Below are 18547 nucleotides of genomic sequence, written 5' to 3'. Positions count from 1 at the left end.
AATTATTATTTAATTTTAAAACAAAACACTGTATTTTAACGCGATTCGCAGTGGGCGCGGACTTCTTCACCATCGACAAGAAATCGGGTGCTGTGCACGTGAAAAGTCCCATCGACCGGGAGGCGTATTCGTTCGAAGACATGGAAGAACCGTCCGTGTACCTGAGGTTAAAGATTCACTGTCCTCCGATGGACACTGTACCCGCCACCCAGCCACTACACCTATCCGACGTGGACAACATCGTCTACGATCCGACTACCACGCTGGTGCAGTTGGTCATCGTCGACACCAACGATAACGTGCCAGTGTTCGCCGACAAGCACATAATAGTCGGATATCCCGTGCTGGACGTGGCCAACACCATTATTCCCAAACACCTTCTGCAGGTCAAGGTGAATAATTGACGACCTATGGGTATTGTATGAATTATGCGTTACTAATTATTATAGTTGCAATCGTAGTTGCATTCGCTTTTATCGGTTGAAAGCGAAAACATAAAAAAAAAAAACGAAAATATTAGTTCGAAAAAATGCAATACGACGAATTAACGAGAGTAATGACCGATCCCAAATTTTTTTTTGGCAAACCTATCAAACTAGATATATGATCGTATAATGTAAGTATTGTAAGTACTCCAAGAAAAAATATGTCGTAAACATACGCTATATAATATTATGCGTATTGTATAGTAAAGACATACGCAGTACGTTGACATAGATTTCACGTATAACTTCTATCAGTTGATATTTTTCTTAGCTGTTTTCGTGTATGCGTTAAAGCACTGGTTCCCAAACTGGGGGGCGTGTACACATTGCTGGGGAGGCGCAAGCAGTTTTTACGAAAGACAATTTTTATTGATTACATTTTTTTTATTTTAAAACGTAGAGAAATAAAATTAGTAGACTGGTTCTCTTTATCGGTTCTCGGGTATCAATAATGGATAACCGATAATAACTATAAATAGTTTTATGCTACGTTATCTGTAAATTAATCGGAACGATAAAAGGATGTTAGGGAAAAGCTATTAGATTAGTTTAAACTCGATTTAGTTTCGTTTTGCAGTCGCATACTGCACGTAGTATCGTAGTACGTAGTCGTCGCGAGTGTACATACGTAAAAATAATGGCTCCACAGAAAATAAGATTGTATAACGACGATTATATAAAGTTTGGTTTCACGTTCATTCAAAAGGATGGTATCCAAATGCCACAGTGTGTTATTTGTCACGTTGTGTTAAGTAACGATGCTCTCCGACCAAGTCGACTAGAACGACATTTAACCACAGCTCATCCGATGCTAAAAGAAAAACCTAAAGAGTTTTTTGTTGCTAAAAAAAATTCTTTAAATAAAATTAAACTTGACAGAACCGGAGAATTTCAACAGAATAATGAAAAAATTATTGAAGCTTCATATCACATCGCCTTTATGGTGGCTCAGCAAAAGAAACCACATACATTGGGTGAAACATTAATTAAGCCTAGCATACTTAAAGCCGTTGAAATAGTACTTGGTGAAGAAAGTAAAAGGAAAGTTTCTCAAATATCTCTTTCAGACAATACAATCAAACGACGCATTGATGAATTAGCTTTGGACATACAAAATCAGTTGATTCATAAATTAAAAAATTCCGTATTCTTTGCAATTCAGTGTGATGAATCAACTGATGTGGCCAATTGTTGTCAGCTATTAGTTTACTGCCGTTTTATAAATGAAAAGACTATTGCAGAAGAGCTTATGTTTTCCCAGGCCTTAAGTTCTACCTCAAAAGGCAGTGACGTTTTGTCTGCCATCGATATATTTTTTGATCAGAATGGCCTCTCATGGAAAAATGTTGTAGGTGTATGTACAGACGGTGCCCCTGCTATGCTAGGATCACGATCGGGTTTTGTGAAGCTTGCAAAAGATAAAAATCCATCAATAATTGGTTCTCATTGTGTAATACACCGCCAAGCCTTAGCTGCAAAAACGCTGCCATTTGAAATTAAAAATGTACTAGAAGTATGTATAAAAATTGTTAATACCATCAAAAGTAGTGCTCTTAATTCACGTCTTTTTAAGATTCTTTGTTCTGAGCTATCAGCCCAACATTCTGTTTTATTATTCCATACCGAGGTTCGTTGGTTATCCAAAGGAAATATGCTTGAGCGTTTGTACGAATTAAAGTCTGAAGTCGAAATAATGCTTTTACAATTAGGAAAAGACGATCTTCGGGAAAATTTTACTGATGAAAATTTCACATTCTACTTCGCATATCTAGCAGATTTTTTTGAGACTATTAATAACCTAAATCTCAAATTACAAGGGAGGAATATAAACGTAATAATCGCGAACGATACTATCAACTCATTTCTAGAAAAGATACAACTGTGGAAACGCCGAGTAAACAAAGAGACTCCTAATTTTTCGTCTTTCCGTCGACTGAACGAACTTCTCTCTGATGAAGAAGAACCATTTTGTCCTACTGGATTGAAAGATATAGTGATTAAACATCTCGACAGTTTGACTGATGAATTCACTCGATATTTTCCAAATTTTTCGAACAAAAGTTGGCAATATATGTTAACAAGTTCTCCATTCAGTACTAACGTAGACACATTGCCAGATATAATTCAAGAACAGGCAATCGAGCTGAAGAACGATTCACGGGCGAAAATTGATTTTAACAGTGGTAGCTCTTTGGAAGAATTTTGGGTAAAATACCAACCTATTTATCCTGAAATTTCAAATGAAGCTTTAAAAGTCCTTGTACAATTTTCATCTACATATTTGTGCGAATCTGGGTTCTCCAGCATGGCAGTTATAAAAAACAAACATAGAAATCGTTTAGATGTCGCATCTGACTTAAGGTGTTCATTATCAAATATTGAGCCGAACATAAAAAAACTGTCCAAGGAAAAGTGTTGTCAGCATTAACATTATTTATTAATTTCATTATGTATTTTTTTATTTACCATTATTATTATTATTATTATTATTATTATTATTAACATCTAATTTCATTATGTATTTTTTTATTTACCATTATTATTATTATTATTAACATCAATAAAAAAGTAGTCATTCTGAATAATTTAAAGTTTATTTTTAAAGAACACAAAAAAATATGATCAATTTTTTTTCAATTTAAAAAAGGGGGGGCGCGAGATTTTTGAAAATATATAAAGGGGGCGTAGAATAGAATAGCTTGGGAACCACTGCGTTAAAGTCTATTGAAATAATAATAAGACAGCCGATGTTATATAACCACGGGTGAATGAATGGTCAATAGAAATTATCAAATCAGCTGGAAGTTGTACGTGGTTATCGGTATACATCTCTATTCAATGATTATCGAGACAATCACTAAACGTCAGTCATTCGATTTATACGCGAAAATCATTGTCTTTCTGTACTCGTACTTGGATTCGTGTATAACAGGTCCATCGGGCTAATTTAAGATACCTGAAAATTCGCGTTGCGTGTTTAAAATAAACGATTCTGGTACTTTTTAACGGTCAAAACAAATTTGAGTTTTTAGTCCTTCCAAATAAAAAAGGAGCGTCGTCCGATCAGATAAAAATCTGTCTTGTATTAAGTAATAGTAAGTATATATTAATACTCGTGCCAGTGTGTGCGTATCAAGTTTTCGCATCAACAATACGTGTGAAAGTAAAACGTTTTATCGAGTATCTACTTTATAACATTATACACCAACACTAAACATAATATATAAGAACTAATGTGAGGTATACTGTACGGTATGTTATTATTATAGCGATAAGTCTATCGACGTTTTAGATAAATCGTGGTCGACAATTTTGGAGAACTAAATATTATGCATGTTATTAATTATTACACTAGTATATTATGATATATAGCTATATTTAAATGTGCATATATCATCCGCGAAAACGTACGAGGTCGATCGATATTATTATTATCGTACACATTGACGCGGTTATGATTTAAAATTGCGCGCGGGGTCTAGGTCGCGCACGACATAAATTTACTGTGACCGGACATCGGAAACGTTGCTGTACTGAATACAGAACATAATATAACGCCGTTTATTAGAACGTAAAATGTGTTTAAGTTGGTCTAGTTTATAATAGTATACACAGACATTCAAGGAGAAATAGACGCCTTAAATAGACAACAGTGACGATGACGACGATGGTGCGATTATTACATGGCCGACTTCGTTCAGGTTGAATTATATATTATAATATCGCAAATTGTTATATTTCGTGTACCTACTAGCTGTTATTACAAAAATAATACTGCTCCACCGAAAACTATGGCAGTGGTCATCAAAATTATCATTTTAAATGTAATTATATATTAAGCGATCATGTATTACCTCAAACGTCCGAACAGTCAGTATAGATACATATTGATAGTATCAGCACAAGTGCCTGTGTTATACAAGGTTATCCACCAACCATGCTCATCCCATATCTCTTCTTGAATAATCCGGTTATTCAATATCTATTTAAAAATATATTTTAGTTGGTAACTCAAAAAATACTCTTTCGAATTTTGAATTAAAAACATTGAACATTTTGTTTTTTAATTATCTAATCAATAATTTACAGTAAATAATGGGAAAGGGGGTTTTCGTTTGAAAAAAAGAAATTTGTATTACCATAGAACAAACACTACTTAAGTAATTTTAAGAACTTTTAAATAATAAGGTCTTAATGAATACTGAACATTTTCAAAAATAAAAATTTGAATAAATGTATGTATTATAAAAAAACGGGGTGAGTATGCTTAGAGAATCATGCTGTATACCTCAATACCACGTATAATAATAGTATATAACATTATTATCGTTTTGCTAAGTTATACATCAGAATATATTATTATTGAGAACCCATAATAAAAAATCACCCGCGGCCGACGTGTTTATTTGGATTTAATTTTTTGCAATTGCGTTTTTATGTCTGGTCCGTTTTATTATTATTATTGTTGTTGCTATTTTGTTTTCGTCGAACCATGATTAATTGACCGTCGAGAAGAAAGTCGTGTCGCTTAAGTTGCACTCTGTGGAAGTACCTATTATATCTAATTCTTAGGTAAGCTATATATAGGTATGCCATAGGTATTGCTGCACGAAGTATAATAATATACATATTATAATATGTGTGTGTATGTATGTGTACACACATAATTGAATAATTATTATTGCATCCATTGTTTTCTGTGTACATTTCATTATTATTTATATTATTACATATTGTCCGGCTGTGTAAACAATTATCGGCGTCAGCCTCTTCTTTTTGACCTTTGACAGTGACAGTGTTTATTGATTTTTGCACACGTATACAAAACTATAAATTAATACTGAGCCTATAATATACATAGTACGATGGCAGTTATTTATAACTTATATTATACAGATTGTACCAATAAATCGATATTTTAATGGTAATATTACAACTAATATATTATTATATAATATAAATATACTATACTACATAAATAATTTATAATATATTTTATTACTCTATGGCTTAGTGTTTACTACTTACTCCACGATCAGACAAGTGTTTGAACATGTGCAAAATATAATCGTAAACACTAATATTGATTTCGTTTTACCTATATACAGGGTCTTACAAATTTTCCGTGATATAAATTGACGAAAATTAAATTTTTTCTCATGTCATTTATACTATTTTTGTAATACGAAATGTAAAAAACACTGTATATATAAAGGTATTTTTTTAGATTAACGATAAGTGAAGTGGAGTAGCCTATTTTAACTATCATACACTACTCCACTCCTCTAAACATAAAAAACTTATAATAGTAGTTAATAACTTCTTGTTCGAAATTTGATTTTTATGTGTCGAAATACTCAGAAAAAATTATGCTAGTATGGAATGTAAAATTAAAAATTAAAATAAATGCCATTTACCAAGGAAAAATTACTTCAACACTTTTAAAATTATCATCATAAAAATGGTAAAAATATAATTTTTTAACGACTTCAAAAACATTAATAGTTTTCGAAATAATGGGTTTTGTACATTAAAATAGTCACCATGTATATCTGTCATCTGAAACAATATAAAATAGTTTCATTAATATACCAAATTATTCTTTAACAAAAAAATCGATTGATACATTTATCGATTTTTTTTTTAAATTTTATATTGCATGGCTATAAATTATAATACTACTAATCTATAACAAAAACAAATAAAGAAATAATGTTTTGAAAATATTTATAATACCTAAATAGTTTTCAGCGTATTTTAAACTCTCCACTATCACGGTCGGTTCGTTTCATATTGTTAATTCATTATTTTTTTCGAACATTAAATTTTAAATATTTATCGCTGCCACTAAGATTGATTTACTCTATAATTTATGGCATTACATATTGTTATGGTATTATTTGCATATACTTCAGTTTATTATTTTGCAGAACGCCGGTATAAAATTTCTATGAATTTGTATACCAAGAATACTATTTTTTATTACCTGTTCGCACATTTATTCATTTTCACAATGTTGATTAAATATATACTGTCTCTCACAAGGCCGCAAATGTTACAATTGTTGAGAAAATGTTTTAAAAATATTTGTAAAATACTAGATACACGAAGACTTAAATTTGAAAATATGTAATAGCAAAGCAAAAAAGAAAAAATTACACGTATTTCTATATTTCACTTCATTACACAACTCCTCTCTTCTTGTTAATATTCAAGAAGGCTGCAAGTACTTAAAAAGGGTATGTTTCTTGTGTTAAAAACTCGGAGTTAAAAAAAAAAAATAATGAAATGAAATATTAACTTAAAGTTATAAATATACAAAAATGTATAATAATATATTTTTTACTGCTATGGTTTAATTTTTATGAACAGTAACATCCATATCTTACATTTTACATAGTAATATTTTTCTGAAAAAGCTTTTAAAATATATACCTACTCTATATACTATTTAGTATTATCTAAAGTTCAAACATTAATTATAAAAAAAAGCTAGTAACAATTTTAATGTATTATTTACATACTTTAAAATATGTATTCAATGTACAGATTACATATATATATCTGTACCTATGTATAATGTATATAATATATGCTTGCACTGTTTCAGTGTCTAACCCACCACAGGTAAATTTTAATATTGTAATTATTATTAATGTGATATATAATAATACAGTTCTCGAAATTAAACCATTAATATTTCAATTAAACTTACCGGAAACCCCACGCAATAACATGATACAATTTGATCGTAATCAGTTCAAAAATTGATCTGTTTGTACTTATACTATTGTGTTGCGCATTATACAAACATAGTAACATATAACACAATAGGAGGTTACTAACAGTGCAATAGTAAATAAAATGTATGCGTAATTATATGTATTATGTGCGTATGTAACGTATATTTATCGGCAGTTCGGCTTCACGGTCGTCAGATTTTTATTATTGAAACATCATTGAAGAATTATTATTTTAGGCAAGTTATAGAAAATAAATCCTTAATATCATATAATTGCAGGATACAAAATAAATAGTGATATTTATAGTATATCGTGCAAAGTATAATAACAAATTTTTTATCCCTGTAATTGTCAATAATAAATAAAAATCGACAACGAATACTACTCACATTATAAATTGTTACTTAATTTATTAGAATATAACTATAAGTCAATAATACTAGTATAATACATTATTAATGTGTAAAATATGGTGCAAAATTAAAATATAAGTTAACATTATTGATCTTTTTTAAGAAATACATCATACATAACTTATAATTAATCAAACTAATATCAGCTAAAAAAATTCAATAAAATAGATAAAATTCAAGTACAAAAAAAAATTAAATAATATAAACAAATTATTATGTTATCCTTTTAAGTATATACGTAAATTATTTCATTAAAATATGCTACACAGTTCGTAGATAAAATTTCTAAATATTATTTGTGGATAATAAGTCTAAAAAGTGAATTTTAAATATTATGTGGATAGAATATTAGAATGTATGCAGCAAAACATATAATACAAAATATAAACATAATGTAAATAAGTTGATTATGCATTTACCATTTAAATTATTATTGAATGCATAAAATATCATGATGTAGAAACGTTATTAACCAACTATACCTAGGTATAAATATTTATGATAATTTTTCCCGAGTCTTTATAGATTTATCTGAATAGAATCAAATATATTTTTGCTTATTTGCGTTTTTTGGCATTCCAACTGTGAATATATGTCAAAGAGTTTTTTTTTTATTGAGTTAATATTTCATAATAGTATAGTGATATTATACATTGAAATGATAACTATTTCATATTTTGTCTTTACGTCGTGAAATATTTGTATTTTAGCGTTTAGCAACTATCGTAAAAATCCAATGATGGTTTTAAGGTTTCTTAAAATAACTAAGTTTACTTTTTCTCATCAAACTTTTTTATTGAATTCCGATCAAAAATTTCCAAAAAGTTTTTTAATCTTTATACTCCTCCTCGTACATATTGTTTTGTCGTTATAAATGGTACATATTATTTTTTATCAAATATAATCTACAGACAAGACAAATTGTGTAAACATGTTTAGCTGATCGAAACTTCTCAAATTATTACGAAAAAAAGAATTGTTTCTTTAAATTATAAACATTCGAAGAAAAGTAAAAATTAATTTTTAGAATAAATGTCTTTTAAAAAAATATACGCTCAATGCGTGAAAAATACATTTATGTAATGCGTGTACATAATATTATATAGTATAGGTATCGTACAAAAAAATTACCGTCTGCTATTTAAATATATGAACGTGCAATGACGATGATGGATGGAATAATACAAAATAATTATTACAAAACATCTATAATCATAAAGTAAACATTTTTTTTTTCTAAACAATCCGACGGTTTTTGGTTTTAGGCGACAGACAAGGACGCGGGAAAACACGGAAAAATACAATACTCGCTGAGAGGAGATGACGCTAACGACTTTATCATAAACTCGGAGACAGGAATAATATATTGTATGAGTTTGGTGGACGATAGCACCGCGAACAAAACATTCGAGGTGGTGGCCAAGGACAACGACGGCAAATCCGACGGATCAGAATCTACAATGACTATTACCGTAAGTATCAGGATCGATATAAGCATCACAACGTGTGATATACGTAAATAGCATATTGTGGTCGCTTCGTTCAGCGATCGAGGGATCGGAGCAAAAAAAAAAAAAATAGAAATGTGATATTCACTATAGAATTTTAAGATAACTCGATGTCAAGCACAATATAAATAAATGGTTATGAAAAAAGCAAACTTAAAATTGGACTTTGGTCGGACGATTTCAGGTGAAGTACTTAACGTTCTCGGACGTTGTCCGGGTGAGTGTCCAGTTCAGCTCCATCGAAGACCCCGCGGCTATCGAATCCCAACTGTCCGAAATATCAGGAGTCAGAGTTATGTCGCTCACCAACGACGTGATCAACACGTTTACGGACGGGCAGTGGCGCGCCGAGAGGCTGTTGACTGTGTACGGGGTGAACAACACGGATGGTTCGGTGGTGTCGGCATTGGAATTAGAAAAGTCAGTGGAAATAATCTATGTAACAAAAAATATTTGAAAAATACCAATTTAAAGTTACATTTAATTAGCGCCGACTTTCAAAAACTTAGTTCAGCCGGTTTTGGGACGGTTAAAATATTTTAGTTTTGCGATTACAATCGTTGGTAGAACTTTTGAATCGATACAGATCATTTATTCGAAAACGGGGTACTGGAGAACATCATAGATATATAGTTCAACCCTTAACTTGAAAAAAAAAGTTTATACGTTTATTTGTCTTTTTATCTAAATTATTATATTTTTAAACGCTTCATCAAAGATAATATTATTATAAAACATCGTAATATATATATTTTTAGGAATTTAGAACACAACACCAAAGTTTTGGGTATAATGAAATTATACAATACGAATTCCGACGGCGAAACGAGCACCGCGATGTCCTTAGTGTACGCAGCGATGTTTTTCTTGATGCTGTCTATGGTAGCCGTGGGGCTCTTATATTTTGGATATGTCAAGTGAGCACAATCGTTATATTATACATATTATTATTATTTATAATTTATTAGGAATAGGATGTATATGCACTATAAAATAATCTGCACACATATAACAAAATATTCTATTAACTTACCAATATTTTCTAAACTCTCATTAAATGAAATATAATCGTGTAAAAATCATCGTTTAATTTTGAAAGAAATTGAACAAAATTAGTTTTTGTGTTAACATTAAGCTAGATAATGTATGGTACTCTTTTTTTTGAAACAAACTCACAGCACTTTCATTTTGTTTTCGTTAAAGACAAAAATTCTGATTTAATGAAATTGAAATTACAAATGTAATAATATGACGTGACATCCGACCTTTGGACTACTTTCTTTTTCATAAAACATGTATTTTTCGTGTTTATATTTAAAATATGCAACAACATTACGTTTTATATTTAAAATATACAAAGTAATGCAAAATAAAAAAAATTTTACACCATGTATCGAATATCGATGATAGATACTTTGTGGACATATGACTGATAAAAATATGTGTGAAATAACGCCGCAAAAAAAAAAAACATACCAATGTACATAAGTCCTAGTCTTAATATTATTTTACATATACGTGCGTAATATGCGTATAATTTATACTGACACGCGAATCGCGTTAAAAATTTAAAAACTTTTTAAACCGATTTTTGTTAATAATATTTATCGCCGCTGTCAGTCATGTATTATTGTTTTATGCTTTAGGAACGGCCGTTATTTGTCGTGTATTTCCAGTCCGTCTACGACGCCGCTGAAAGACGATATCGAAAACATGTGAGTACAACGGGCCATAATAACTTGGCCATTTATCGCTTGAATGCTCCACATAATCATATTATTATAAAAATAATAATTATTGTATGCAGTATATATATTATATGGGTACCGCGTGCATATTGCGTACATGTAATATTATATCATTGTACGTCCGTTTAAACCAGTTTTTTATAATTTTTTTTTTTTTTTTTTACTAACGTTCGCAGGAGTCAGAGCAACTGGATTACGACTTTCAACAGAACCAATCTAACGTCTAACAGAGTGCGATTCCCTGGGTGATTATAAAATTATTTTAAATTTATTTGTATCAATATATTGGATTATGTAATTTCGATTTTCTATATTGTCCAACAACGCGGTATTTTTTCTATTTCTCAGAAATATTAACTCCGAGACGGTGCCGTGCAGATCCAAAATCACGGACAACGCGACAGTCGTCGTGGAGAACAGCCTGTACGAGGCCATACCGCCTAAAGGAACCGCCGTCTTGGCCGTGAATAATAATTCCTCAATTGTTAAACTCGAGTAAATATTCAAGTCGAGTCCCGTATAATATACACTTACAATAATATATTTCGTGGTTCGTGCAAAATACATACATAGTTTTCTTTTCTTTTTTAGTTCTAAGGTCTCCTTCGAAGACGACTTGATAAAGTTAGAAAAAATGGACGAGGCGTTTTCGCCCACGGACGACTTATCTTTTAACTATTAAGTTTTGACTTCCGGCGGTAAAAAAATCACTTTAGTCTATACTGATATCAGTTCCGGTTCGACGTTTACATTTTTTATCCGGATAAGCACACTTCGTACACACACTTCTATATAATATCTACATATTATTACCTATTATATACCTGTTAATATGATAATTGTATATTATTTTTAAAACACGTTTACAAGACCTTACAATACTTTTATGTTTGCACATGTTTTAGTCGTTCAAAAGTCACCTTGAATATTGATAAGTCCTTGTTCAATACTATTTTATGTTTACTCGGAAGCTCATTCAATTTTATTAAATTGTATACAATATCGATAGCGTTAAAAACCGTTACACTTTTTTGCAAATAGGAGTGGTAATTTTTTCGATGATATTAATATGAACCTGTTATTAAATTCAACGATTCGCCAATTTCAAAAGCGCTTACCGATCACCTTGTAACACATTTATAATACCGATGCGGAATTTAATTAAGATAATAGCTCGTATACACAAACACTGGTAAAATCATTTATTGTGCGCATGTGTGTGTATTAGTATGTGTTTGTGTGTGCATGTGCATAGATCAATTTTTAATTATGATTAGTTGTGTAATTTTGAAATGTCAATTTACCATGAAAAAATCTGCTGCTCGTGGCTTGATTTAGGGTCAAAACGTGCTCGACTATATTTGCATTGTTGGTAGAAATTAATCTATATTAAAATCCTATTATCAAAACGATAGACTTAAAAACAAGCGAGTTAAAACTATTAAATTTATTGCACTATATTATAATACATTTAAGGAACGTATCATTAAACCGAGACTTGATGGCACAATATTTCGTGTTGTAACATTAAACATTAAAATATCATCTTTTATCTAAATATATAATATTGTAAATGAACTATTTTATAATAAAACTGTATTCATTTTGTGGAAACTCATAATATTTTATTCAGATTATCAATCATCATTAACATTTTCAAATATTATCATATTATTATAAATATTATACAATTTTTTTTTTTTTACTTTCATATTTTATTTTATACTATAATATTGGTGTAAACCATAATTAATTTAAAATATATATTCTTACGTATAAGGCACTATACATAATAGTTAATTATATATTTATATATCGATCTCAATTACTTGTGGACTATCAATAAATATTAAAGGTTCCTTAAGTGTAACTTTATTTTTAAATTACGTGTATAAATATTATAGTTGTGTTTTTTTTTATTATTTTAAATAAATCAGTAAGTCACTTATGTAAAAATCATAAACACCACGTTTTTATGGATAACTATGATTTTCAATAAATTTATTCATATTTCATATATCTACTAAAAAATGCTTAAGTCTGACGACTAGCACAGTATCACTGAGAATATTATTTTTTACAAATCTGACATTCACCATTTACATAAGCGTCATAAGCAGTAAACACTAATAATTTTAAAAGGGTAGTTAATCATATCATAATTTTTATTCTTGAAGAAAAGCTTATTCTAGTAATTCTAGTATATGTTATTGTAGTATTGATATTTAATATAACTTTTAAACTTAATATTTGAAATATAATTCATTTATACCCACCTAATAATAGTTATAATATTTATAAATTATAGGTGTAAATTTTTGTTAGCATAAATTTAAGATTTTATTTTTATATCTTAGTAAACATAATATAAATAATTGTATTATAACATTTGAAAGAAATTAATTGTAAAATAATATTTATCTATTATAAATTATGTATGTATGAATAAATGTTTAAATAAATACATAAATCGTAGTACATTTTATATCATAAATGGAGCGACGAGTCTCAAATTTTCTTTATTTTTTTTTTCACTTATATTTTATACATCTCTGTATTATAGTAATATTTTCAAACTGTAGAAAACAAGATACCCTTTTATATTTCGACTTCAAAGTCTAGTTTTGCTTAATGAGTACCTAATTTGTAGTCCACGTATTGTAATAATTCGCTATTCATCAATGTATTTATATTATATATATATATATATATTTAATTAGAATTTGATTGACTTTCTATTGAATTCTTAATAACTATGTCACAACAAATACATGGACGTTTCCCAAAGTCCCGAGTGTTCTTGTCGTAATTGTTTCCCTCCAACCAACCGTCGCAGTCTCACGGAATCCACATCGATATTTACCGCGATCCACTTTCATAATAATAATAAAAATATCGATTATAATGTGCGTTATAATTATTATTAGACTTTAGAAAAAAAAATATCCATATACGATCCTCGGGTAAGGGTTTATTGGCATTCCGCACGGTATGTGTTTAGTGTTACCTATAAATAATAGCTACATCGGCAGCACCATAAAGCAATGCCATATGTACATGGATACTTACAAGCTACAACGCTACAATATCACGAATATATAATAATTTAATATTATATCGATAATATTGTTATGTATATATACCATTGAAGGCGGTTTGTACGACGAAACCGGTTCATATGGGTATAATTAGTGTTGGATTGTCATCCGCGCGAGAGATTATACAATTTGCCCAGATATCGAGGGAGATCGTATATAATATAATAATATTAATAACTATAATAATTCTTGTCTATATAATACATTTTTTTTTATTATTATTAATAAAATATCTATCGCGTATAATATAGATATAGGTAATACTGCTGCTGCAACGCGTAACACCGTAACACTGCACGCGAATTATGCCTCTCTTTCTTTCTCTCTCTCTCTCTCTCTGTCTTATATATATATATATATATATATATATTATAATAACCCTCCAGGGATACTCTCCTCCACAAGACTGGATCGTGATGTATTGTGTTACGGTCTGGCTGCATGCGCGTTTCGAAACGGATGCCTCGAGTACACATGACTATTATAGTATTAGTATAGTATACAGAGTGATACATCGATCATGCTCATCCCCTTTTTTCTATTAAAATTTTTGTAAAAATAGTTCTAGTATAATAAACACTAGATCCGATGTTAGGGCTATTTTATGTATTTGTAAAAACATTTCTAAGGAATATTATCATTTGCGTTATAATATTAATGACTGAAAAGTTACTCGCTTATATTTTGAATGAGTACATAAAAACATAAAAAAAAAAAAATGTCTACCAAATAATTTACATCAATATGAATTTGAAAAAAAAAGGGCCACGAAACACTCGTTAAGTAATATAAACAATTGAAAATAATACGTTTTTTAAATGAAATTATTTGAAAATTTCAAGTATCAGAATTTTGATACATTCATTGTCAAAACGAAAACGATGGTGAGGAGTGTACTTGTTTAATCACACTGTGTGTACATACAAATCATGGTTATTTTGGTGGTGTCCTATTTTTTTCATACTCAACAGTGTTGAAGAATCTAATTTCATCGAGACACCTGGTCGTCGCGGTTAAAAGTTCGATTGGAAAAGAAACCGATAAGATTTCCGACAAAACGCGAGCCTCCAATTTGTCATCGTCCGGTGTGATGTAATTATAATATTATGCATCGCGGACCTTGATGTGTGGCGCGACAACGCTGTACGTATGTATCGGCCCGTGGCGGATACGAATAATAATATACGCTCGTAATAATATTATTATTATTAATATTATTATTCTTTTCGAGCGACGTGACTCGCGTTTGACCCGTCATCGTCGTACGCAAAGTACGTACATATAATGTTTATGGTAAAACGGTCGCCCGCGTGTAGAAGATCAAAACACACACGCTCCGTACGATTACGATCGCGCAGCGCACATTCCGATCTCGAACGTTATTATGATTAATGACACTCGTACGTACATATTATTATATTGTATTAGGTATATGTTAGATATGTCGGAGAATACAGTCTGCTGCACGGAGGTGGTCAGATATTATTATTTCATTTTTTTTTTTTTCGATCCGCCGCCGCCGCCGCAGTAATACGATAATAATAATATGCAATATTGATTGTTGCGGGATGATGCCCCGGGCCGGTGCCGTGTCGTTTCGCAACGCGCACAACTATTATACAGCAGTGGCGTGTAAAAATCGATTAGACGAATTATTATGATACTATCGAAAATAATTGACAACCTTACCCCGCCTCTCGACTCGAGACGAATCTTCGGCAGCGACGGGTTGCACAAGACTTTTAAGCTCGTCGTCGGATATACGTCCACAACGTTTTCGTTTTAATCACTCGTATTTTACAATAATAATTATACCGCGATGATAATAAACCATTTTTTGTACGGTTATGAGTTTCAGTGCAAAATCCATTATTTTCATTTAAGTTCTCAAGCTAGTTTTTTGTAACTATATTGATTGTGTACAGAAGAATTTATATCCAAAATAGGTAGCCGTATATAGCCGTACACAGGAGTTAGTGATATTACACAAAAAACACTTTGTTATAACTTCGTATAAAAAAAAAACTATGTTAAAAAAATTCTTGTTGTAACATTACATTTAATAGGTAATGATTACACCTTTAAAAGTCGTGATGTAATATGAAAACTAAGTAAAATGCCATTTTGTAATATTACAAATACTTACGGCGACAAATATAAGATCAATTGTAAAGTTAAACACTTAGTCAACATATTGTTTAAAAATTGTATTTACGAAATTTACTAGGTTATTTATTTGTATTTTTTTTAGACTTGCACGTCCTACCAAGTAGGTAAACAATATGTTGCCTAAATGTTTAACTTTAAAATTGATCTTATATTTGTCGTCAAATGGCATTTTACTTAATTTCAATATTATATCACTTATTTTAAAGATGTAATCATTAGCTACTAAATGTAATGTCAATACAGAATTTTTTTTAACTAAGGTTTTTTTTACACGGAGTTATAACGAAATGTTTTTGGTGTGATATCAGCTATTTTTATAAAAAAAAATTCGTGATTTTATTTTACCGTTAAACTTGAAAATGAATTTTGATCATTTTTATATATTATTAGTAAATATTATAGTTATAATAATTATTAAAATGGCGATATCACAAATGCCGTGGGTTCGGCTTTGTCGTCACTTGTCGTACGTTTACATTTTTAACGCAGAATAGGAAGTGAGGAGGTCTGGATGAACTCATTCAATCCGACAGAAAATATTGTTTGATGTACCTGTTGTATAAACGACTAAGTATGATCGGGACATTTTAACAGTCAGATCCTTTGCGGCTTTGCCCCTTTGGTGGGCACGTGACACAGCGTAGCGTATAATAATAATAACCGAATGATAATATGAGTACATTATGTGTTGGGCAGACTCAAACCAAATATGAACCTTTACGATCATACCATGCTGTGTATATCATAGTTTCTATCATGAGATAGGTAAAATGTCGTCCATCGTGACGTGTTTGTGAACAAAATTCGATAAGAGCAGAAACTGTTTCAATGTGTTCACTCAAAGTTTTTTGACTTGTTTTGTTAGATCTACGAATAAACTGATCATCACAATATACTCAATGTTATTATTAAAGCTTTAAATGGCAGTTATTTTCAACCAGAAAATATAAAAAAATTGTTATACCTTCGTCTAAAATATTTTGAGTTATGTCTATCTGTTTTTATTCGTATTCCCGTGACCCGCACTTCTGAACTACCATTGGCGACTCTAATGCCTACGGGTATAAGGTATATATCAACCACTAAAACAACGTCCATCGGCGTTTGGAGGACAAACCTATATTTTACGGTAATGTTATTTTATCTATATTAAATAGAGCCGTCAGTGAGGTTCAAGTCGGAGCAATATCGCATGACGAGCAAGAACAACCGTCGATTCGCGAAGACATAAACTTTTGATGATTTTTCAAACCATTTTGTTCGTATATTATATTATAATATAAACAAAACACTAAAATATTATACTATACGTGGCGTATACATAATATTATTATTACTGTGTCGTTTAAAAACCATTGAAGTGCACAAAATGCGAGTTTCGATTACGGTCGAAAAGAACATAATCGTGCTTTGTGTACTATAAAGTATAAATATACTATATTTAGGTAATATCCAATGATATTATTTTTATATACGTATATTTACTGTGAATTGTTATAGAGTAATAAATTACGGCGTTCTGGTACATTATAATATTATATAGGTACATAGAGGTGTATAATATAGTGCACGAGTCGTGTATATATGTGTGTGTGTACGCTTTCAACGTTTAAAAGTGCTAAAACCCACGCACTTGTGCCATACTACAGCATAGATAACATGTTTTTATCGTAATATGATTTTTATTTTACCACGTTTTTCTTTCTATAATGACTCACGATCGTTTGCATTCATAATATCAATTCCTATACATATCAGGATCAGAGTTTGATATACTTCATAATGAGTCGACTATAATATAATGTATATATTATGTATTAGTTATTATCGAACAATAATTCAATAACCGTGTGTTGACAGAGAAAAATATTATGCATACTTACAAAATATTATTCAACGAATTAAATACCTATCTACGCAATGATTTCACTATACGCAACCGATTTAATGTAGGTATTTAGAAATATTTGTATTGTGTGATTTTATAAATAAACTATATACACGATCGCGTATATAAATAAGGTATGATGTAAAACTGGACAAACGGTAAAAAAGTACTGATGCAAAACTTGAAATAATATTTTGTTTTTGTGTAGGTAATATTGAATATTAATTGCTCTGTTGATACGTAGATATACCGAAAAAATTAAGAAACAAAATAAGACCGAGTGACTGACCATGCGTTTATCAGCGACAACAGATCTTAAAATCCAAATAAAACAAATTACATTGAACGTCGTCGGTTATTTAGAGGTTGAATTAAATTAAATTGCATTTATAATTTTAAAAGGTATTTAATATAATATTATTATTCGAATGACATAAATATATTAAACGAATTATATACGAATAACATTGATATCGTATGTAATAATATATTATT

At 30.1% G+C, this 18547-nt stretch overlaps 1 protein-coding gene across 1 annotated transcript in view; it reads left to right on the top strand.

The window, feature by feature from the left end:
- LOC132918410 (uncharacterized) overlaps window positions 1-11778 on the top strand; it is a 28414-nt gene extending 16636 nt beyond the window's left edge. Inside the window, exons 9-16 of the mRNA XM_060979625.1 lie at window positions 52-392; window positions 8907-9113; window positions 9334-9569; window positions 9908-10066; window positions 10796-10864; window positions 11074-11142; window positions 11246-11392; window positions 11489-11778. Of these exons, the coding sequence (XP_060835608.1) occupies window positions 52-392; window positions 8907-9113; window positions 9334-9569; window positions 9908-10066; window positions 10796-10864; window positions 11074-11142; window positions 11246-11392; window positions 11489-11579 (1319 nt within the window). The 3' untranslated portion in view covers window positions 11580-11778. The remainder of the gene's footprint in view (window positions 1-51; window positions 393-8906; window positions 9114-9333; window positions 9570-9907; window positions 10067-10795; window positions 10865-11073; window positions 11143-11245; window positions 11393-11488) is intronic.
- The last annotated feature ends 6769 nt before the right edge of the window (window positions 11779-18547 follow it).

The sequence above is a fragment of the Rhopalosiphum padi genome, chromosome 1 (assembly GCF_020882245.1).
Source record: "Rhopalosiphum padi isolate XX-2018 chromosome 1, ASM2088224v1, whole genome shotgun sequence".
In the NCBI taxonomy this organism is placed as follows: domain Eukaryota; kingdom Metazoa; phylum Arthropoda; class Insecta; order Hemiptera; family Aphididae; genus Rhopalosiphum; species Rhopalosiphum padi.
This window is presented reverse-complemented; position numbering and strand designations above follow the sequence as displayed.